The sequence below is a fragment of the Bombus huntii genome, chromosome 15 (genome assembly GCF_024542735.1).
Source record: "Bombus huntii isolate Logan2020A chromosome 15, iyBomHunt1.1, whole genome shotgun sequence".
Lineage (NCBI taxonomy): Eukaryota > Metazoa > Arthropoda > Insecta > Hymenoptera > Apidae > Bombus > Bombus huntii.
Window position 1 is genome coordinate 8791980 of NC_066252.1, and position 24956 is coordinate 8816935.

Here is a 24956-nt window from a genome sequence, read left to right on the forward strand (position 1 = left end):
TGTACGCGGTCTCGCGATATCACGACGAAGAATCGCTTTATTCCGATTCGCGAAACCTACTTCGGAACTAACGATTTTATTTCTGCATTGAATAACTCGAAATGCAGCGAATGATTCTATCGAACGTGGAGAAGAATCTTACGGCGACGTTAATCTGCTTTTGCGTAATGTTGCGTGCGCGAGTAAGAACATTACGCACGCCGTCCGAACCATTCGCCATCGTATCGTGTGCTGGTTCTTCCTATTTTCTTGCAGTAATTCGCGTCGATGCGAGCCTAAAGCTTGAAACTTTATTTCCCGATTTTCCACTGTGTGGGAGCGCGTAACTCGTCGTTCGCTCGCCTTACTCTCCGAAACATCTTCTCTTTAGGACGATGTCGAACGTTGCTTGTACTCGGTGGTGGCTCGTCGGTCCGAGTTTATAAAATATATCGCGAAGGGTATATAAACGCGAGCATCCAGACCTTCTTCCGATCGAACAGACAAGCTTAACCGTGATTAAAGTTAACCCGAAGCAGCCGAGTATAAAGCTGGAATTTTCATCCTGTTTAGATTAAATTTCGAGACGTAATAAAAAGCAAACAAACAAATAACGCGGCTACCGAATCGCGTGTTCAAGTGCGTTCGATGGAGAACGTGTCCTTTATTCGCGTGGCTTATGGAACCGGCACTTTCTTCCTCCAGAATCTAGAAAATAAAACGGAAACTGATGGCCATTGACGTTTTCCTTGCTAACCCCGACCCGATATCGTTCTAACACTCGAGGGAAAGCATTCCCATTACCTTTCTATTACCTCGTGCAAAAATTCGCGAGCCAGCTTTCCTAGTTACTTCTTCCTGCTTTCACGAGAGCATTCGACTCTCGTTGGACGAAATCTCTCCGAGCGAACCTATCGACATAGTAGCTGCTAAAAGCAAACAACCATTGTCGTGATCGTTGGCCAGCTCCATTGTGCCTTGATAGATCAATGAGCGAGCACTTGCTTCCAGAATTATGCGGCTAATCTCAATTATTTAACAACGATACGTCTAAACTGTCGATTACACCGTACGGACCATCAGTCCGTTTCAACGGATCGTGGTTGGACTTTATTTCCAGCGTTTCGTCGATGCCACCCGCTGCAGACCCTGTGTCTCAATTTCCTTAGCGATTTTCTGAGTTTCGTGTTTCTATCGGGTCGATCGTTCCGTTTTTAACTCTCCGTTGCCACGCTCGATCACCCACGCATTGTTCAGTTTTCAAGTAGCTGCTGTTGAAGAAATTGCAATGATACCGAATCGACAAAATTTTGGCATATAGTTTCGACATCCTGGAATTTTCGAAAAAGCAGGATTAACAAACGAAGCGACGTTATTTTTAAAAAGACATTCACTTAGCTGCGAGTTTTGGAAACGGACACTTTTACGAAGTAATGATATAATTTTGTTATATCTTGCGTTTTGAAAATGCGATACGTTTTTACCGCAAGAACAGCGTTCATTATCGTATCGAAGGAGAGCAGTTCTCCCATAGTCAATGCACAAGAATATGTATGTAAATAATAAATAAAACAAGAAAATACACTCTTGTCACGCTTGAGTCGATGCGTTACTAACTTCAGAGAATTGTCAGACGCAAACTGACGGGACTCTTGGCAGTGTAATCATCGCGTATTATACGAAACCGCTTCGAATTAACGATAGATCGAACACGTGGTTCCACGACAAGCGACGTCTCGAAGATATTTCTCTTCAAAGTCAAACAATGGTCCGCTAGAACTCACAACGACAGCCGAGGATTAAAGGCGCACATTTAATTCTCGATACTCTGCTACTTACAAAATATCCGTACCATTCCGTCTAGCAAGTTACCATAGAAACGCATCGATTTAGTAGTTGCTCGACCAGCAACAGTATCGAACACTTCGTACGATACAGCGATACGTACACGTGTTTGCCAGAGGCAATGATTTCCATCGTTCCAGCAACGCGGAATTCGCTAAATGAAATACGATAGTTGGAAATAAAGAGATGGAATGCGAGAAACGTTCGTTGCTGGAGAACAGGGAATTGGCGATTTCGTAGCGCAAAAGGTGTTGTACGCGATAATCAACTCGCGGAGTTAACACCTTAAACGTGCGAAAAGTAAACACGCCTGTTGTTCGATTGTCATTAGTCATTACAACGGACGGTTGTATCCTGGCGGGATTACGACACGCCACGGTAACGAGAAAGCAGAACGTTAAATCCGTAATTCCGCGGAAGATTCTGTACACAGTGGAACACGTGACAACGTTAACCCATATATCAACCCCAAACACACGCGATTTACGTTTATTTGCTTTCACTTTATATAGAGCAGCAGATTTCCTACCGGCTTGTCGTTGCTCCACACTCGTGCAACGGGTTACTGTTCATAATGTTACTCTCTGCTGTTCTGATAAATTTGATTCGGAGTAATAACTCGTGCATTAAGGTGATTAAAGGGATGCGAGAGATTACGCGATCGCGTGCCACCGACAATCCCCAAAACGTCTTTTTCCCCTGATCATCAATTTTATCCGAGATAATCGTTGTCGAGGAAGCGTGCAACGGCTTACCGATAAGTTCATCGACGCTTTTTTCATCAACGAATGGCGAATCGCTTTAAATTCTACTCGGTCTATTTCTATTCGCGCGTTTTCGTATCCGTGTTTTTCCACGAGACGCTATTTCACCAACGGCGCTAATCTTCCTTTCATCTTCGTTGTTAAAACTATTTTTATATAGACAGTTTCATTCGTACTGGGGTTTCGACAGTTTTCTTAGCTCGTATTTTTTAGGGGTTTTTCTTTTTAAACTGAATTTTATGCCGAAACGCCTATCGGTGTCGTTTATCTACCATCGAAATGAAACATCTCGTAGTAACGGCGATTCGCTCAGCGCTCGACTTCATTAACCTCGCGCCGATTGACCGACTAGACTTTACATTTATCGTCGTGCGGTTTAATATCGCCGTCGGTTAAAATGCTAATGAAACTGCAATGGTTTAAAGAGCTTTATCACTCGTAATTAAAAGTCACCTGCGTGTCTTGCAATCGCTGTACATGCAACGTTCTCCATTCTTCGGACCGAGATACGCGAGTTGTCCAAGGCGTGTTGTTAGATCGGTCGATCCCTTAAATGGCAAATTTCGTAAAACCGCGATTTCGTGGTTTGTTGCTTTTACCCGTCGTAAATTTTCTGTACTCGTCCGATAATGCGTGTTATAATCGCAGCGATATTAAACGATTTGGGAGTTTTCAGCTGAAAAGAGAAACAACGCGGGACGAAGATGATCTGTAGCTTGTAGCGATAAGCAGAAGCTTGGCTCATCAAGCGGGCGCAAGTTTTCGCCTTCAAACGTTCACAGACTTTTCATAAAATCCTACGCGGAAGTAAGTTTCGTTCAAATTTTCATCAACACAGACCGGGGGAAAGAAACTGTCGTCGGAAGTTTCTCGAAAGTTGGGCCGTGCAAGTTCTGCCGTGCCTGGCCACGACCGGCAGTGGCTTCTGCACGCAACGCAACGTCTGCGTCCGGAGACAGCAGCTATCGCGTTTCCTCTTCACAACACTCGCTGCTGGGCATTTGTCTTCATTTCTTGCGCCACTCTAACCTACGTAGTACACGTAGTTATGATTTAAGGCCATAGTACCGTACCGCAAAGGAGGCAAAGAGGAAGAAGTAAAAGAAGCTGACAACGACGACGAGGACGAGCCGCCTCTCTCTCTCTCTTCTCTCTAACGCTCGAGACTTCAAGCGTTATCGTTCTCGACACCTTATTGTCAGCGTCACGTTTCACCGAGGAATGTCGCGCGTCGATAATTAGCGTATCGCGTGACGAGAAATTAGGCGATACGCCGATAACTTTGTCGCGGCGAATTTCGCCCCGCGAGAAATCTCGGTGAATCTCATTTCGCTCGAAATTGTTTCAAAAATCTACTCGATACGCAGTATGTTCTCTGTAACCGGTCGAAATATCTCGAAAAACACGATAAAATGCTTCAGACGAAAGTCGTATAGCACCGAGAGCAACGCACTGTGCCTTCTCTGTTTGGCCCTGCGATGATCTCGAGACGGATAATCTTCTTAAACGGGTACCTTCATCTTTTACTACATATTCTCGTAGTTGACACGCGGACGTTTTCAAAGCAATGGAAACTCGTGTCTTTCGCGACGTCCGCTATCGAGATATGAACTTTGAAATGTACATTGTACCACGTGTACACCATGTACACCACAGGGGACGCACAAAGGTGTTTTTCATAACGATACCACCGGTACGGCATCGTCGAAACACAAAGCTGACAGTTTTTTAGTGTTTCCAAATGCGCTGCTCCGTCGAATTTGGAAGTTCGTATCACCGTAACGCATGGCGCGAAACACAGAAGTTTGTGCACGGTGTTTCGAAAACGTGCGAACGTCAGCCGCAGGAATGCGTAATAGAAGACGGAGGTATCCGCTTAGAAATTGTAATTTCTCGCTGCAAAGTCAGATAAGAGTATACTACGTCACCCTACACGTCATGGAATTTTCATCCGAAACATTTTTTCGTATATACTTGAGCGGTTCGACGTAAACCGGACACACCGAACGTGTACGTATTATCGCGTCGCGTTTTCTCGCTTTGATAGGGTTACACGAACGACAGGAAGTTAGGTTTCTAGAAGGCAATCGAGTTTGAGACGTTTAACCGGCGAACGAACGCCGAACTAAAAGCTGCTAGCAGATGTAAGAGAAAATATCGCAGATGCGCGTAATATATGTTACACGATTCTTCAACGGGGAATTCGCGACACGATTCGTCCGGGAATCAAATTAACACGAAGTTCCTCGCGAAATCTATTAACAAATTACAGGAAGCGGCACTCGCGAATGTTTCCTGAATAAATTTCCAAGTTGGAAAGTTGTTAGTTACGCATTAATGTTCGTGCGAGCGACATGGACTAAGTTGTACTTCTGCGTAGATCATGTACGTGTATGTCGGAATAAAAAATAACTCGGCCGTGTCAAGTTGATGGCTGTACACGTAATTCGTTACGAGGATAGAAATTTCGATGAATTTATAGAAATATAAACAGCAAATATTTCCGATTAAGTTTCTCACGTTAAACTCGAGAGAAATATAGAGGATATTAATGCAGCGACACTTTTATTCCACCATTGCTGAATTACGATGAATTACGAGCAGCTATATCGAGCGATGCTGTCTACTTAATCTTATCGAGTTACCGCGTAATTAACTTTTAGAAAAGATTATAATTTCTGCCCTTTATCAGAGATACTCTTCGAACACGTTCGTAATTTCATTTCTTATTACGTTTATTCGACAGTGTACGATGAGAGAACGAGAAGATAAAGGACGAAAATTAAAATATTTCGCGAAAACTGCTTGGTAATTTTGTCTATTCGTTTAATAACGATCGTCGTAGATATTGCTGCAGAACCTACATACGGTTCTCATTGTGACTAGTGAATTCCAAATTATTCGTACACGGTCTCAGTGGTATAACCATGAAACATGTCAGACACCGGAGTAATTACGTATATCTACTTGTTGATTGTTCGTTTTATTCGAATTAATTCCATACAGTAGTTACAGTGAAATATTTTCCACGCGTCAGGCGATTCTTAGATACCTAAATGAATTATTCATCTTGAAAATTATTCAAGCAAGCGTGAAGTTAACGTACGTTCCTATCGATTCTTTAATCCGTCCATCAACCGAGACGAGAAGTTTGTTACCCAACTGAAATTTCCAATGGAACGTGCGATACGAATCACGTTAGAAAATTCGTCTCAAAACATGGTACATCGTAGTACCGTTTGATAAAAACTGCGTAAAGTTAATTGGACGATGTCGCGATCGCGATTGATAGACTAAATCGATCAGCTGTAAGCGTTGTCATATATAGATACTCCGTTCGATCTGTGAAAGGTAGAACATTTGCAGAAGCGAAAATACAAAAATAAATCTGGGGCAAAATTTTATATCGTAGCATAAAATCTCTCTGCTTTCGGTACTTTGACCAATTAATCGACTTTAAACGGAAAATATTTCAACGATCTGGAACTCTGAATGAGGCTCGCTGTATTTTCTAATTTCACAGAACTTTTCGAGTAGCTACTATTCTGCCGCTTACAATAGTAATTGACCTATCGTAAATCCAGGTTAAACGATCGATCGATCAAGCAACGTAATACCGACTCTATTACCGGTCTCTATTAATCAAGGTGTGTTTTGTGTGAATTGTCCTTTGTTCCTGCACCCTATCATTACGCTTGATGATTAGCGCTATACGTTACGTATTACGTACGATACTACTAATTACCAATCATATATTTTAGGATTTATATTTACCTTTGCGACGAGCTTAATAAATTTAGTTGCGCCGAGCCGATTAAAAAATTAACTAATATACATACATGCGTGTATATATGTCGGAGATGAAAGGACATCGAGGCTTCCCTCTTGGAATGTTGGGGAAAAAGCCCAACCTAACCCTTAGCCCAGACTTTTACTATAGCTACACTTAAGTAATAAGACTAAGAGATAGTTTTCATGTTCTAATCCGATTTTACGACGATGGGCTTGGGCTCGAAGTGACATAACGGGTCACTGAACGTAGCCACGGTCACGGGAGGGGCGTGTACCTAACAGAGGTATGGAATAATTATATAGCTCTCCTTAAAAACAAAGATTGACTCGAGAGGTGGGGAGAAAACTATATAAAGGCAGTTCCACTTGGACCGCAAGTTAGTTCATTCAGATAAGTTTTACTTGTACGTTGGGTCGTACGTGTATCACAGCGCATTCGTCATTCCGTTGACCGTGGATTCGTTATCGAACCCGAATTCATTGACATCGACATCTCGACCATTCGATCGCCGCTATTACTTGCAGCCTCTTGTAATAACCACATTTGTACCAATAAATATCAGCCATAACCGCGATGGCAAATTCGAGTGAAGGTTCGTCAAACGCCCAAAATTCCAGCATTAACCCGACATGTAACTGGTGGTACAAGCGGAAAGGGGATGATTCTACGTGAAAAAAGGAGTCGAAAATATAGAATAAAAATTTTAATTTTTTTTTTTTTAATGTTTCCATCGAGACAACGATCTACAGTGAGATCCGTCATAACGTACCGCGCGTACCGAGCGTAAATTCAAAGTCGATTTTCTCGAAAACAAAGCCTCAAACGACAAATTTTTATTTTATATTTCCGACTGCTTTTTTCGCGTAGAATCACCCCCTTCCCGCTTGTACCACCAGTTACCAACCACCCTGTATACATCGTATGGTGGTTTTTTAAATTAATTCAATTGGAAGTTTGCTTTCTGAAAGTTGTACGCTAAATACGCGAACAAATAGTTCGTTTTCACTGGAAACCTGTTGGAAAAAGTTTCATCGGAATATATCGGTTTTAATCGGTTCGATCGAGAACTACCACGCTGAGGCCGCTTGCTGCAAAATTTAGGTAACCGCGTGAATCTTGTCACGTGCCAAGTACAGAACAATTATTAGCACTCGTCTGAAGTGTATTCGTGTTGCACTTCCAATTACGCGTCAGTCGTTATTTTCTCTGCGAAGGAGTTTCGTGATGGCTGGCACATGGGGTCAGCGTTCTTGGCAGTATGCCGCGTGTCGTGATTGCAACGCTGTAAACATCGATTAGCGCGACAAACGCAACCGCGGCAAGATTTTCTATCGGACATTCTACTAATTACGAGATAACAATCGACGCGATTATAACGTATTTCTGCAGACGTAACAAACGCATTACCTGTATCGCCTGCGTGCAATTTAATAACGCAATTATCGATATATTTGCACGTCGTACACGTAAATACACGGGGCGTGTAAATACGCGTATAATCGTACGTTGCGATCATCTTGGCTAAATATTCGTTTGAAATTTACTACGGCAACGACAAGCGTACGCGAGATATTTAGCGAGTTGGTGCCTTGCTAACGGAATACCAAAGGCGATCGTTTAGAAAGAAAATTATGCGTTTGCTATGAGGCAAGAAGAAAGAGCGTTTGCCAGTGAAAGGAAGAAAATCGATTACAGAAAGAATTAAAAATTCAGTTCACGTTGATAGAAGTTTGTATTCTCGTTTCCTTCGACGATTGCAGCTTTTTTACATGCGCCAGCGAAATCGATGTTTTCAATAGTCCATGAGCGAAATAAAATAAACACATCGGAGATTACATTTTTTTTTGCCAACTACGCGAATTTAATTCCTATCGATCGATATACTCGCACACGATGGAAAATAAAAATAACTAATGTAACGCTGAATTCCGATTCTCTTTGCTTTGTCAATCGGCAAATTTATACGAAGACACGCGATTCGAGGAGGATACAGCGACTTGCAATTTGATGGAACTCGAGCAGCGAACAGAAGAATGAAACGTTCGAGTCCCTTGGGTGACTTACTCTTATTCGTGATATTCGCTACGATTTATGCTCTATACTTTAAATCCAATGACTTGCAATTATTTGGAAATACACGTAACGCACATGTATGCATAATGTATGTAAATGTTATAATTGTATTTCACGATTATATCGATGCTTTGATAACATATAGTTTAGAAGATTTACGCCGCGTTAGTAATTAATATAAAATAATTTAAAAATAACGAATTACATCCTCATTATGCGGCATTATTATTGAGGATTAAATGTAAAACATGACAAAATTAATTAATAATCGTTCTACTACGAACTTCACTTTATTAATGCAGCATGAGATGTCGAAATGCATACATTTATTATCGAATCACGATGAACGCTCGTGAATTTTAATATCATTGCACGAATAGTACAAATTTTCTGAAAGCAGCAATATTATCGTAGTAACGTAGAAGTCGGCGTAAATACGTAACCGTTGTGCTTGTTGGGAAAAAACCGATTGGAAAGTTCGTCGAAGGCCGAAGATCATTCGAACATTATCGGTTTTTGTTCCTTTTAGCTGTCGAATTTTTACCATTAACAGGTATAAAATCGATTGGTGCTCGACAACTTTTGTCATTAACGTTTCATATGAGAAATGAATCGCCGATAAAATCCATAACCGACGTTGTTGGCAAAGTTAGTCAAAAATAGATCGAACGATGGAGCTTTACATCGAAAACGGTATGTCAAACTATTATATATCGTGTAACGGTATATTTATTAATTATTGGATAGTTTGTTGATAAAAATGGAAAAGCAATACGTCGAAAGACACGGGAACGTGGATAAATCTATTTGCGTGCTTGTTGTTCGTGCAGTCGCTGTCGTCTTCATTTTTTCTTCGGATTTTTTCTTCATTTTTTCAACTTCGAATTAGACTCGCCACCGAAACGATTCTTCTCCCGTGGTTTCGTTTTGACTGTCAGCAATTTGAAACACGTTTCATTAAAAAGTTCGATTGCGAGTAGCGCGATGCGGCACAGCAGGAAAATTTCTAGCGGAGCGAGGCTTTCTAAAACGTCTTTGACGCGATTAATTACACTCCTACCGGTTAACGACAGCCAGGGAGCGTAGCTCGGATAATCCTGGCACGAAATCGGTGCAATTACCTCTTAAATGGCATTTTCTCGTTATCGTATCCGTCGAAAGGAAATTGGCGTCCGCTGTGCGAGCAAACGCGCCACCTAATATACGCATCGATAGTCGCGACCTCGTGACTGCAACTGCACACATTTACGTTAATTCATTGTTTTCTCGCTGAAAATTAATTGCCTCGCGAGCACAAGCGCAACCATTCCCAGAATATCGATATAATTTTCTTAGAAATTCTAGCGAAAAAGAAAAACAGGGAGGTCGATAACGCGAGCAAATGGAGACACGTTACGTTACTAGTTAACGTTGAATTTCTAGAGCAAGAACTATGCAAGACAAAGTTGAGGAATGAGTGCTGCTACGTGGGATCGGTTTAGAGTAAAATAGACGCTTGTCAACTATGTGACACCGGCTTAAAGCTACCGGATGACTGAACGCAACTTGCTTTACAAACATATTCACGCTCGAGTCGAGTCGGGTTAGTATGAAAAGAGAAGAGAAAAGAAAAAATAACTCTGTGTATTAACCTACGAAAGGTAGTCGTCGCGTGTACGTAATGCGTCGACCTATGATAGCGACGCAGCCGAGAGTATTTTAGAGCGTACTTATTGCGTCTTCGCTGAGAAATTGATGGCGGTATAACGGCGGTGAAAAAATTCGTGCGAGTTTATAAACTTGTTATTTCTCATCGGTACCTGCCTTTCCTTTCTCCTTAGACGAAATAAATCTTTCACATCGGGAAGGAAAGTTTGCCATATAAAACACCTGTTCAGCAAAATCTAATATATTCACTTGCACATTATCTGCAAGGGAAGCGTCGAGATTTTATAGCTCTGATGGTCGAAAGGCACTCGAGTTACGGCCAATTTACGCAAGATGGTAATTTCGTTATTTTATTTTTTACGGAATTCCCCTTAAATCTTAACTACGATACAGGTTATTCGAGTGAATGTTTTGTCGATTTTGTACAGCTGCCGCGGTGCTTTAGAAATCAAATCCGAGAGACAACGCGGAGCAATGGACAGGTCACGTAAAATCCTATTTCTCGACATTCCCAGTCTTTGAAATCTAAACACCGAAGATAGAATTCCTATTCTCGCATTGACATTTCCAAATTTGCCTCGGCGAGCTTTTAAAGGTTAAACGATCGAATTACGCGAGCAGACGATACGTAGGACGTTGGATGGATGGAAAAGCGACCGGTACAACGCGTTGTATATTAATAAATCGAGACGAAAAACAGTTTAATTTGCCAATCAAAGTCCGCGTTTCTAAATATGTATGATTTTGTTTCAGCACATAAAGTATTCCACGCGAACTACAATCTTAATCAACTGTTATAACATCGCAATTTATCGTCCTTAATATATCGTCCTTAAGCACGAAATTGTCGAATTTCGACAATTAGATAACTAGATAAAACCATGTGAAACGCACGTCTATCGACGCTAGCTTGAAATTCTCAACTTTAATTCGACGCATTTGATTTCCTACTTGCACACGATGCTTTGATACGCTGGCGTTTATTAATCGTTGCTGTTAGCAAGGTTCAGCTTGTCTTAATTTCTACGCCGAATAATTTAAAGGTTGAACTTTCAAACTCTCGAACTTGCTGTCGCTTGTATGTTTATACGCCTGAACTATACCCAGAAAAATGGATACAGACGGCGATTAAGACGATAAAGTTAAAAAAGCAACGAGGAGAGATTAACGCGCGAGAAATAGCCAGCATAAGTTTCGCATAAGAATGACCAGTTAATTTCCGTCAAATTTCAATGTAAAATTTAAGTTTACGACATAATTAGGCTGAGTAATAGTAGTCAAAGTAATGGCTAGAAATCGTTCTAAATGATATCGTACGTTTTCCATCGAGATTTTGCCACAACTATTGGCGCGCAATTCGAATATGAATTCGATCGTTTCATTAAAAAATGTTCGCTTGATTACGCTAGAGTTGCTAATTGCTCGCGCGTGAAACACGAAGGGAGTGGAGGTTAGTTGATGGAGGAGCGAAACAGGGGAGCAAAGGAAAATAATCGGAAGTAAAGGGAAAGAGAAAGGCGAACGCGAAAGGTACAAAGAGGCAAACGGGCAGAGGAGCGGAGAAGAAGGAGGTTCGAGAGAAAGGAAGCTGCGAAAGGATAAGTTGAGTAAAAAAGAGCAACGCGAGGAGAAACAAAAGGGTGTTGGAAAAAGAATGACAAAGAGTTCTCGTAGGGTGAGAGGAAGTGGCAGAGACTCGGATCATGAAAAGAAACGAACATGAATAAAGATAAAGGAAAGAAAATGATCTAAGGCGAATGAAACGAAAAGGAAGAAACTAGGAGATATAAAGAGAGAGAGAGAGAGAGAGAGAGAGAGAGGAAAGAAGAGAACGGGTAACGAGAACGAAATAAAAAAAATGACAAGAGGTTGGTTACGAGAGAGGATAGGAGAGAAAGAGAGAGAAGTTTGGCGTCTAGTGTGTAGTTGACGTTTTATCGGAAGGCTGGTTTTGTTAGAAAGTCAATATCCGTGAAAAGTCCGGCGACTCGTTTCCTAATACGAACGAATCAAAAATCTAATAGACGTTGGATTAAAAAAATTTAATTGCGTAGCTCGTAAGTTAACGCAACGAGACATTCCATTTTTTTCAGGACGAACGTCTCTGCTTAAGGATTTTGAAGTAGCGCTGGAAATAACGTCGGAATCTCGTATTCCCATAATTTGTAGAACGTAGTTCGACTCTAATCTATCATTTATTTAATTAGAATCGATGCGATAGATGCAACGAATAACGTGAAAATTGATCTTGCTCTTTTCCTATTTTTTATTCAAAGGACGAGCGATCGTTTAGGTAACAGTAAGACGTATCGGCGGTACAGAGGCCATGAAATATTTTCAACCGATGCATTATGCATTCGATTCCCGTTCCAATATCGAAAAAAATATTCTGCGAAGGAGTTCTTCGTCTTCGGAAGATTGTTCTCGTTCGATGCTAGTGCCGATATCACGCATAGTAAATTCAACATTGCTATTCTATATTCAAATTTTCTTACCTCGCGGAATATTATCTTAACGTACGATGTTGCTATCAGATATCAGCGCGATAACTAATGGCCACTATATTTTCGATCCGGATATACCACATCGATTTATTTCTTTACTTTCCTTTTCCTCTTTTTATCTTTTTGCTTTTTTTTTTTTTTTTTTTTTTGCTTTTGAGGCGCGAAACACCATGTTAAACGCGATTTTAAATGTACTTCGTTTGCTTGGAACTCTCATTTTTTCAAGTATGCGAATAAACGAAAAATTGGAAAAGTAACGGGGATGAAATGGCAAAAAACGTTACGTACGTTAATACGAAACCGATTAAACGATTTAAAGCTTGTTGGCTTGTATGTTTAAACGTCCGATATCCGTTTATATTACAAATTCGCCGTGACTCGGTGTTTTTCATTCGCTCTTAACTGCGATTTTTTCATTCCTTTTCTTTTCGTTTTTCATCGTTTATCCTTTACTTTGATACAGCTTTCGTTTCTGGGGCTACTTGCTTCTCTACTTATCTTCAAATCCATCTGACTCAAGGGCGTATTTGAGAGAAGAGAGGTTGATAGATCCGAAACTCTCTCAGCTTCCTATCTAGACCGGAAATAGGTTAGATTTCCTAGTTCTCTCGATAAACTTGTACACGTAATACACGTAACCGATGCTTTGCAGGTTGTTTATAAACTTTCTTTCAGCTTAGCGAAGCGATGACTGTCGCTGATATCGGTCACGAAAAACTTTACAAACGCCACTCTGTGAAGGCATGCAACGCCGATCCAGTCACCTTTATAAATCTCACGAATTTTACGACCGGACGAATAATCCCACTTAGTCGAGCTCACGCGAATTTTTTCTTCTTAAAACGTTGCATATTTCCCAGAAATCGCTTGTACTCGTCATAGTAAATACAGCGATTTTTCGGCCATGCCCCGAGCGTCTGCCGACGTAGCGTTCGCTATTCCACGTTTCAAAGAAATTCGAATGTTTCAATAATCGCGAATAAAAATGGTATTACGTGTTTTAGAGAGAACTGTAATCAACAGGCAACGAACGACGTCGACACTGTTGGCTGATTCGTCGAGAGATCCTGAACAAACGACGTAACGATCTAATTAACGTCAAATTCGCCGTTCTCATAAAAATGAGCAGAGGCAGATGCCATGGCGTGGAGCGGCACGACACTTTCAACGTCCAAAGTATCTGACCTAATGCAACAATGCCATTAATGTCGAGCTCGTCTCGTCTATATTTCACTAAAAACAAGTATAACTAAATGCTACGCGCTCAAAGTTACCAACTATTGCTCTGGGAATACACTTTTATCGTACCACAGAGCCCTGCTTCGTCGCCCTTAGCGCTTGGCGCTGCGTTTTTCAAATTGCACCTGTATTCTATGTTCGTTTATCCCCGTCCACTTGTATGTATATCGTACACCTGAAAATGAAATCCAAAATTGTTAACCGTTTCTCGTTTTCCCGACACCCCTCGGACCAAGGAAACATTTGTCATCGATCTGGATGTTCTCACGTTCTCACGATACGTTTCTACGAATAATTCGATCGTTGGCGTAATTCAACAGGGATATGTTATATTATTCTTTCTTTATCGTCATCAGCTTCTGTCTATTCAACGATGCAGATTGTTGGAAGAAACAACGGCGTATAATAGTAAAACAAGCACTGGCAAGTAACGAGTAATTTCTAAATAGATGCGTATCTACCGTGTTGGCTAAAACGAAAAGAACGTTTCGCTGTTTTAACGAGATCATTCAGCAATTTCACAGTTAAATGCATTTCAGGAATATCGATGAGCAGCGCATATTCTATACCAATGTACGCCGACACTTCAATCGATAACATTTTTCCACGACGTACTTGTGTATATTCGACACGCTCTTTTTTCTCGTCCTAAATTGAAACTAAATTGAACGAGAAATCAATTGCGAAAGCGAGCAAAAATTTGCTTACTTGCGATTTCAAGGCGATCGTCTAATCACGAGGAGAATTTTGAAAAATACACGTTAGCTTGTCCGAAATGTTTCTTTCGTTTTGTAAGGAAGTAATAGACGCACAATGTTTCTTGCTTTGTATTAGTTCATTGAATTATGCGCGAACATAATAATAGAAATAGAACGAAATGGATCGTAGCTAATTCGATAAAATAATATAAAACGGAAATTGTCGTTCATCTATTATCATCTTTTGAAACGAAAGAAACTTTTCGAACAATCTAACATATATTACACGCTGTGATTATAAGGAACAGTATCGAAAACTGCAACGTGGCAAGCGATTAGACGGTAGAAACGAAGATAGTTTCCGTCGACAAAGTTTGAAGAATAGCGTTCCAGCGGAATACGTTGCTTTCGTTAAGAGATTCGCCGATGCTATAGTTAACCATAGTAGGATTCCAGTCCGAGCAAAACGCTACATACTTCACTTACATGATCGTTACGTCTAAATCCCGGACTGAAAAACTTATTCAATTCCTAAAGAGTGGAGGATTCCCTATTCATCTGGACGCGTATTTTAGGTCGTACAATCTTGCCATTCAGCATTCAGAGGATGGGTCTTCCATCCTTAAAAGAGGGTGGAATTATTCTTTTGGTAAACTCGTAATTACTTTTATCGTATCGTACGCCGTACGTAATGGCGTAAAATAGGGACATAATCGAAAGAGGAGAATTAGGCGTTTTCCGATAATACACCGTGCCGATAGTAAGCAGCAATCTTGCCGACGAAATGTTCGCAAGTGCAGCGTTAAACTTGATTCGATACGTCATCGAATTACGTGAATTTTCGAGTGGTCGAAAATGCTCGATGTACGAAATATCCAACACGGAGTACGGAAAGGCGAGAAAGTGTAGTAGCCTTTGGGCAAGAGTTAGGACTCGTAAGAATCCAGCATCGAAGAAAGGACACACAGAGGGTTAGGTTTTTGCGATGGAGCAATGGACTGACGGATCGGATGGGAGGTGTGGAAGATAGAGAGGGGTGGTGATGGAAAAGCGGTTGGAGAGGGAAAAGCTAGAGCAAGAACGAGGGGGGAGTGGTGAATTGGAGTAAGGGTTGCAGCAGCGCTGTGACGGCCAAGCTCGGAAACACGGATGGGGTTGGCTTGCAAGCTCTTTCAGTCGCGGACAAGCCGCCACGCGAGGATAACATCGGACGTAGTATCGCGGCAGGACAAGTTGCTTCGACAGCGACATCACCACACGTCCATCGTTAGTATACGATTATTCGTTAACGCTTAGGTGATATTAACACAGAATGATCCGTTCGTGAAGCAATCGCGTATTCCGCGTAATTCCAACGGATTGTTGTTCGGCACCACGTGGTGAATTGAACGTGGTAAGAAGAGCGCGGGCAGTGGATTCGTCAGACGGACCGAGGACGTGCTGCAGTCGATCTTGTACGTGCGAACGGCCGATTAACCGACCTCGAACGATCGCACATCTAGAGAATCGCAGTGGGTTTTGTTGCCAGGCGACTCGACCACAAGTTTCGCGTTACACGTACGCGGTACGTACCGGATTGCGAATTAATTGACGGACCGGGGCCGCGAATTCGGTCAATTTGCAAGATAGGGTTCGTCTCTGGGATCCTGCGACTTGGTGCGAGACGGATGGACAGATAGGATCGCCGGAACTCCGTTCCACGAACGCGCTTCGAAGAAACGGCAGGGTGGGGGTAGCATTGGTCAATTTACGAGGCAGAATTCCCGGACGATATGCAAGGCGATATTACACCGTAGCTCGCTTCGAGCCTCGTTTATCGAGGGGAGTTTGTTTCTTTTCCCCCAGCGACCACCCGATAACGTTTATTTGCGGTTAGATCGGCCGCAGTCCGGACTGGATCAGGGATCCGGGATCAGGGGATTGCCAGTGTAACAGATTTGTCGCTAGTGAAAGTTTCCGTGCTCCGTGATACTGTATTTCTTAAGTCCGATGTTGCTGCAATTCATTCTTCGTTGCTTCGCCCCCTTTCTTTTATTCCGTTTCTTTGATCCGAGTTTCGATCACCGAGGAAACTTCCTCGCGGTAGTCAAACGTTTGAAATTTATGCGAACGAAGTAGTATACGTTGTACGTTCAACGAGGATCAAGCGAACTTTCGTTACATCGCGACGGCGAAACAAGTTAAATCTGTTTCGCCCGACTTGTTCTTGGGAATCTACCGATATTTTGTTTCTATCGTGCAAAGATAAGAAAGAAGAAGACAAGAAAGGAAAAATTGATTAAAATGTTTCGCGTCATTTATTTCATTTACTTCACCTTCGAATGTATTTTCTTTGCAAATATTTGTTAATTACCGCCAACATCGTTAGCGTCGAAAAGCTCGTTGATTTCATTTGTTTATCGACAACCTATTTTTATCTGTCTCCTATCAAGTTCGAAGTGAAGAAGACGTATATCGGGTCCGACTAAAGTCGAGTCTACGTAGTTCAAACAAATAAATTCAATTAAACTAATCGATAAAAATAGAAATAACAAATTGCTGGTACAAAGATTCCTTGCCACGGTAGGAATTCGTCGGAACGCAATTAACTCGGCAATTACGATGAGAATTGCATAACTTCTCTGGACTCGTCGTTAGACAAAAAATTATGCTCTTCCATAACGTTTTTCTCGTTGCGTAATTAAAGCATTTTGCGTAAACGTCTGCGCTTGTTCGTCGAGACGATAGTTAAGAAGCCTTCGATCGTACTTTTTTTCGGTTGCTTCCAACAAAATTCGACTTTGGTCCAGCGAAATTATGAATTTAAATTAATCACAAAGGGACATACGAAACCACGAGGGAAGAGAATTACAGGAAAAGAGAAAATGTGTCGGGAGGCAGGAGAAATGGGGATAGCAGAAAGATGGGGACGAGCATCGAAAGATAAGGCGTACCTAATATATTTGGCCAGCTTAAATAATTATTTATTACGCGCTGTCCAAACGGGAATGAAAATGGAAAGATGCGAAAGGACGAGGGAACATAGAGAAATTTTCATGGCCGTTGGGTGGAATTAGGGTAGGAAATGGTTGAAAAATTGGTCGGGAAACGAAACATTTACGCGACATGACGGACCAATCTCTTGTAACAGCGTTTCCTCCTTGAACTTGTCAGATTAGATGGGATCGTGTGATGCACAGTGACACAACGGTAACGTACTTCTCACGGTGAGAGTGAATGGACTATTCTGCGTCCTTCGTCGCGATCGGTTAATAAATGTACCTACTTGTCACGCGAGTCTGTGCGACGCTACGTATCGTTTGTTCGATTAAGTGTAAAGTGAAAGATACCGCTCTTTGGATTTAACGCAGTGCGACGATCAAGTGATCAGAGGAGTTACAGTGTCATGCCGAATTTTTCATCCATATCGTTTTATCGTTCTCGCAGCACTATTCTACCTTCGCATCTTCGCGCGTCTATTATTCGTAATTGGACGTTCCTTTGACAGTGCTCCGATATTCCTGTCGATCGAAAATTCGAATATTTTGTGCTGTTCGAGCTATTTGTTAATCCATGGCACGGAATTGTCTTTAACGTCTCATATGAAATGTAAATTGACGATAGAACGAAAAGCCGAAGCTTCTAGCGTGGTACACGGATGATCGATATGTTTCCTTCGAAGCTGTTCTAGCGAGAGGCTGGCGTTCGTCGAATTCGATTTTGGAAAATTGATACCCGGCGAGAGCGACTTACTTTTAATATCGCGCGAAAAGTAATTTGCTCGTTCAGTTTGCGAGATGGAAGCGTTTCGTTCGCATGGTATCCCCTGATATCGGCAAATGGTTATCAATGAACGAAATAACGCGTAATCTTCTATAGGGATTCGTTTTAAAAAATTCTGAACGATTAGCTAAATTACGTCGCTCTTTTTAGATTTTTTTTTTTTTTTTTTAGAGGATTAACTTCAAAAGGCCGCAACTTCGCCTTAAAAGCTAAATTAATATCGTGTTTTTGAAATTCTGCCCGGGTTGTGATTAATGGAAAACTTTTAGTTTCGAAATGCGTTTACGCAAAGCTTTCGAAAGTTTCTCTCGTGCCCCCTTTTTCGTTTTCTTTTATTGGCTGCTGCAATTTATAATACGAGATTCCACGAAGTATGGTACGGGGAAAGGTTGTTTCGAAACACGGAGGAATCGCCAATGCGAACATTTTACATTTTTTCTGAAATTTCTCACCCATAAAACGAAATACGTGCGAATCGTTATATTTTTTAAAAACACAGTGGCAATTATTTCACGTTGTTAGAATTCAAAATCTATCGATTCACGCGACGAACAAACTATGTTCCGTTCGTTCTTAATTAATATCCGTTACAAACAAAATCCTTTCTCAGTCGTTAGGGTACAGTTTTCATTTTATTAATCTGTTCGAATATCTTGCGCGTCATCGGCTTCTCGTTTCCTGCATTCTGCGAGATCATTATCCTTATAATTTCGCCGTATATATAATACGTATACTTCGTATCGCGCATGAAACGTTCATCCGATGGATAGGTTTTCGATCGAAATTTTTGACAAATTTCATGGACGTACGTACGATAGAAGAAGGTAGATAGATAGAACGTACGATAGAAATTTGCATTTTCAATTTGTGTATATATATCGTACGTATTGGAAGTTCAAGTTGAACTTGCAGTATTCTGTTCTCTGAAACATCAAGCGTATAATGAAATCGCAAAGAAAAAGATCTATATTCAAGATCGATTACAATTTTTTCTTACTCTTCTCCGACAGATTATATCACGCGTGTGGTAAATTCCGCGTGCCAAATGCGATATCTCTAGTACGTTTCTTTATTTTTCGTGCAAAGCTACTTGTAACTCTACCTTGTTTTCAAGAGCGTAGCAACTTGTCGGCCGTGCTGCGTTTTTGTCGCACAATCTGCTTCAGAGCAACGAGAGTGTACTTGTGACATGCATCGAAACTGTTGCTTGCAGTTGCTGTTGCTAACGATGCAACTTCCGTGTCCATCCTTGTGACGCGTTACCTAAACGTCGTTCGAAACGAAGGAAACCAATTTACTATGCGTCGTGCTTAACGATATACCGAGACCAGCGTTACGATTATTTGACTAAGAGGAAGCTGCAGTCGTCAAATTAGTACGTCGATGAATTTCGCGATGGAACCACCGATTTTACCCACAATGGTTTTCCTTCGAACAAGGTTTCGTATCGGCTCAGACCCTTCGCTTCAACGGATAATCTCGCAACGATTAAGAGATTTGTAGCTTCTTTCTTAAGTAACCCGAGCATCGCGATTCCTCTCAAGTATACGGCTCGCGGGAATTTTTCAACGTAATATCTCGTAACATAGCCGGGACGATAGAAAGGGTCGCGGTATATCACGAGCGAAACTGCTCTCAACGCTTAATAATTTGAACCGGTCTACGTAAGAAGTTGAGCAGCAGACTGCTGAAAGTTGTTCGAGACGTTGATGACAGGAAAAACCGCGATGGCTGATGATATACATACTTTGTATCCACTTTGCCTTTTTCAAAGCTCCCTCCACGCTCGCTTTAATAGCTGTTTCTTGTATCGACAAATCTTACGCTATTCGCGATAATTGTATACTGCTGCGTTCTTTCGTTCTTATGCAAAATACCAACTTGGTACTTGTAGAAAGCGCCACAGATTTTCTCAATTACCAGAAGCGTATACATTTTTCGACGAAACCTCGTGTTTCTCGTTTCCACGGGATAGTATTCCATTTAACAGCGATAAATCAAGCGGCAAAGATTTTTCTCGCGGAACGGAAACGAGGGTTCTGAGCGACACGTTGTCGCCGGAAATCTAAAAAATCGGTTGTTTCCGTGGTAGAACAGTGCCGAGCGACCGAATTCCTAGAGTAAACCGACAACAGTACAGTTCCTCGGAGCGTGGAGGATCGTCAGCCGCCAGCAACGATTCGGTTGTCCAAATCCCGGTCGTATCCGTACTCTGGACTAGACTGTAATCGGGTCGTAGGTCAATCTTAAACTGCAGAGCTATACGCGTGATTCCCGGACTATTTTAATCCCGAGGACTTGCCGGTGCACCTGCTAGACGACAAGGATACTATAGCTGCGCAACTTGGAATCTGGCATCGTCTAGCCAACGGGAATAGAAAGACCCAATTACACCTCGTTCGTCCAGAATTGGACGAATACATACAAGACGCTTAAGACGCCTTAACTACCATGGGATTTGTAACAGCCTTCTCTAACTGTCGAGATTGGTTTAAGCACTCTGGCCGAGCTGTACCAATCACTGGCCGTTCCTATATTGTACATTTCCCGATTATGGATTCGTTTCGTCGCGTCGGACAGGCGAACAAGTGCGATCGATTTAGACCCTACTGCGCTCGTCTGATTGCGAAAATAATAGTCTGAACAGCGTTGTCGCGAATCCTATGTTTTTCGGGCGTAACGAGTGGCCATCAGTGGCGATATAGTAGAAAATATCTTGAAAAGTTTCAAGTAATCTCGACCATGTCGATGGAACCTTAGCGTAGAGACGCGAAACGATACGTTACGCTCGATTGCAATTGCAAATTGTTAGTTAAAGTTGTGATTTGAAACGACGTAGCTTGTACTTGTAAATCAAGGATTAAGCGAACGTGTACGTACACGCGTTTGATTAAAATTTCGATTAAATTTGGATTAAAATTTGGAAACAGGCAGGCAGACGAAACGCGGGTAAATCCGGAGCAGAGCTGGTCAGTTGTGTGGACAAACGTTGCTTCGCGGTAGAGAAACTGACGGATGTTCGACCGTCTTTTAGAAAGTAACGATCGATACCGATCGCGAACCGGTCGAAGAACATCGCCTACTTGAGATTGTAGTTACGCTGTGTTTATTCTACTCTTCCTGTTACTTGTATTTTTCCACGTGTCGAGTAGTTCGCGCCGCGCACAGTCTGCGCTTCGCGTTTTTATTATTTCCCCCTGCTAACGTATACCGTGAATTTGCTTTCGCTGGCCGCGATTCATGTACATATTTCTAAAAGCAAGAACATAGGAAGAGGCTTCAAATTGGAAACTTTCTACGATGGAATATATCGCGCGGTGATTTAGCGAGTAAGTTTTAGGCCAAACTGGCCTGCTAGCCGATACCATGGAAGCTGATAGGCGTAAAGTTGAACGGTGTAGCAGTTATCGGAAATCTGATACGTTGTTAAAAATATCCGATAAAACTGTCACGTGATTGACACAAAGGGTGAGAGTATCTATTTTTAATTTGCAAAACTGCAGAAAAGAAGGATAAACGAATAAAAATCGATTTTAAGTGATATCTCGTACTCTTCGAGCTGTTTCTCGTCGGCGCGCGAGAGAGAAGCGTGATATTACGCGTTTCATCATCGTTTAATCGCTGCGATGCCGAAGATGTTCGATCGAAGAACAAACTTTGTCAAATAATTCGTCGTTTCGTTATTTTTCAGGGTTCAGGGAGGCTGCAGCGGAACGAGAGAAGTTGCAGCGATCAACCGCTTAAACATTACAGCGAGGCGATGAAACACGAAGGCTAGACAGGCGGATTACCGTGCGATTAATGCGCCCTATGACGCTCGTTTAATGGCCCATGCTCGGACCGTGTGATGAACGCGAACGAGTGCACGATTTCTCTCAGAGGTTGAATTAAATGGACAGGCAGGAAGAACCCATTTGTACGCCCATTTGTACCGATTGTTCGCGACAACGTGCAAGGACACAAGCCGAGAACATAAACTGTAAAAAACACATATCGAACGGTACCCGGCAGGTACTCGGTGCCATCGCGCCGTTTCTTTCTTCGTCTTTCCACGCTTTTCACAACGTTGTTGGAGATTCGTTCGCACAGCGAGAAGCGATCACGGTCGATTTCTCGCGCAAACTTTGAACCAATGGTCCGGTTTCTCGCGATTGCAAGATCGAGGAAAACGCGAGTCGGCCTGTAAACCGGCTAAAGCGGCAGAGAATTGTCTCGAATTACGATCGATGCGAATCCCGATCGAAGGATATAGCGGGCAGATATAATAGCGGTTTTCACGCGCAAAAGAGCTTAATCCCCGGGAGGCCGATCGTCGCGCGATATTAAAACTTCGGGGGATCGAAATTACAGCCACTGTCGATAAAAGCTTACAAATAGATTCGAAAGAATCGATAATGCACGCGTGGAAATCCTGGCTCGAAGCAAGCCACGTGCACGACGAATAATACGATCCCTCCTCGAATCCACGTCTTCTCGATCACCAAGGGGAAAGCACCAGATAGATTCGTAAAATCCTTATCTACCGATGCTGTGTTCGCGTCCTCGCGTCGCATTCTTTCTTCGCCATTAACGTTGCTTTTACCAACGACGCCACGTCTAACAGCGAATCGGTGGTCGTCGCGTATTTCGCAAATATTCGTTCGCGCGACCAGTGAATCCAAAGAGTGGAAGACGAACTGATTGGAAATCAGTTATGATTCTGGATGCTAGCTTGCACACGGAACGCAGATAAACTGGGGCAAAAGGATGAAAGTGAGATGGGTGTATCCGAGTCCTGATTACATCGTATGATACCACGATCTCTGCGAGTAACTGTTAAAGAGATCGAAGTGTGTTCACGTTCGTCGTAGCTGTTGTTCGAGGGGCGAGGAAGGATCAGCGCAGAGACAGGAAAGAAAGAAGGTCGACAGTATGAAGGATCGTCGTGGAAGATGGCTGTACGCCGTGCTGCCTCTCGTCACGTTCCTCTCGCATCAAATAGGTGAGTCTGCATTCATCCCTTATCGAAGATGCTAGGATTCGACGGCTGTTAGAGCTGTTTCGGAACTCGTACACGCCTGACTTTCTCGTAAAATGTTTCTCAATTGTTTCAAAATGTCAGGGCTGTTCGAGTACACGAGATTCGAAATTGCGAGTGATTTATCTTATCCAACGACGAGGAAGCCAAAAGAGATCGGTCTACCGATCGGTCTCGTAACGTTGCGTGGTGAGATCGTAACGGTTCGGTGTTTGGCAGTCAACGAGCTGATGGCAATTTCTGAGGCGTATTAACGCTCCCTCGAAGGCGGGTTTCGAGGGGAAGTTAAGGCGAGGAAAAGCGGCGAAACGTCTTATTCGAGGTGTTTCGCGTTCACGAAGAAGCTTTCGATCGAGTGGCTCGCACGCGAGGCTTTTTGCACCTGTGGAAACGAGGATCGCAGTTATCCGAGGAATTCGCAGCATCGCACGCGGTAAAAAGTCGTGGAACACCGGCGGATAAGAAGCTTCGAGTGCTTTCGCAATTATGGAAAGACAGAGTTATTCCAGCCGGGCATTCTTAAGTGTCTTTAACCGCTATCGCGGTCTAGTTGATTTCCATAGGATGAATGGATTCATGAATAAAAGAGTTACGATCACCGAGGATTCTCGAGAGTCTGGTGAAGGCAACTTGCCAATAATTTCGACGCGACAGAACCGTTACCGATGTTTCGAACAATTTTTCATTACGACGCGACCATTTAGCTCGAGTTACGCCGAACCATCGTTCTTCATTTCCATGAACTGGAAACGGCGAAACTCGAGTTGCAAAGTATTTTAGTCGACGAAGTTTCCTCTTAACGAGAATATAACCGAGAGTCGAAAAATGGTATTTAAAGGGCTCGCGACCCATCTTTGTTAAAAATAGCTAAATTCTTAGTAATCAGAGCATAACGAGACACCGTTGACGATATTCGTAGCCCGAAGAATCGTTAAGATCGTGCGCGTAAAAGGTAACACGAACGTGTTTAAACTTGGCCGCTTAAATATTAATATCCAGCAGCAATTCGCGTGTAACTTTGTTACGCGGTAACAACTTTGACGATAAAAATGCTTGGCGGTGTTGGCGAGAGATTATCGCGTAAGAAATAGCGAGGACACGTTTGCCGCGATAACAAGGCGTCAAAATTATTCAAAAATGCAGATACACGGCTTATTTATGCGACCGTTCGCTATCTGGCGGCTGATTTCGAAACGGTATTTTCACGGATATTTGCCATATACAACTATACCGTGTTTTGCATAAATTGTATCGCTGAAGGAGGAATCGATGACTTAAAAATCGATGCTTATGCAACATGCGATCCTAGCAAGAATCTGTTCCACGAAACGTACTTTTTCAAGCGCGTACGCTGCAACTTTCGGAAACTACAGTTTCTTTGGAAATATTTAACGAAAGAATCGTCAAATCGTTGCAGAGTAAAATCTTTCTTTTCAAAATAGGAATATACGTGCCTTTCGATCGTGTAAACATTCGTATCGCGTTGTTAATCGTTATACCGGCAATTAGTAATTAAACATTTTACCAAAGAACGCGTACAACGTAGAAAAGCGTTACCTCATCGCTGTGGTTTATTAAAATAATCAACCTCTACACGTTGGTATTAATAACCTTGTTTATCGCTGAAACAACGCG

General features: G+C 42.2%; 1 protein-coding gene across 6 annotated transcripts in view; it reads left to right on the forward strand.

Annotated features, from left to right (window-relative positions):
- LOC126874026 (basement membrane-specific heparan sulfate proteoglycan core protein-like) overlaps nt 1-24956 on the forward strand; it is a 276871-nt gene that overhangs the window by 105610 nt on the left and 146305 nt on the right. For 2 of the 6 annotated variants that reach the window (XM_050635562.1, XM_050635568.1), the window contains exons 1-2: nt 15729-16106; nt 21996-23285. In XM_050635562.1, coding sequence (XP_050491519.1) covers nt 23216-23285 — 70 coding nt within the window. In that variant the 5' untranslated portion in view covers nt 15729-16106; nt 21996-23215. Of the gene's footprint in view, nt 1-15678; nt 16107-21995; nt 23286-24956 lie in introns of those variants that run through there. The other 4 variants (XM_050635565.1, XM_050635566.1, XM_050635563.1 and 1 more) reach the window with 3 other exon arrangements.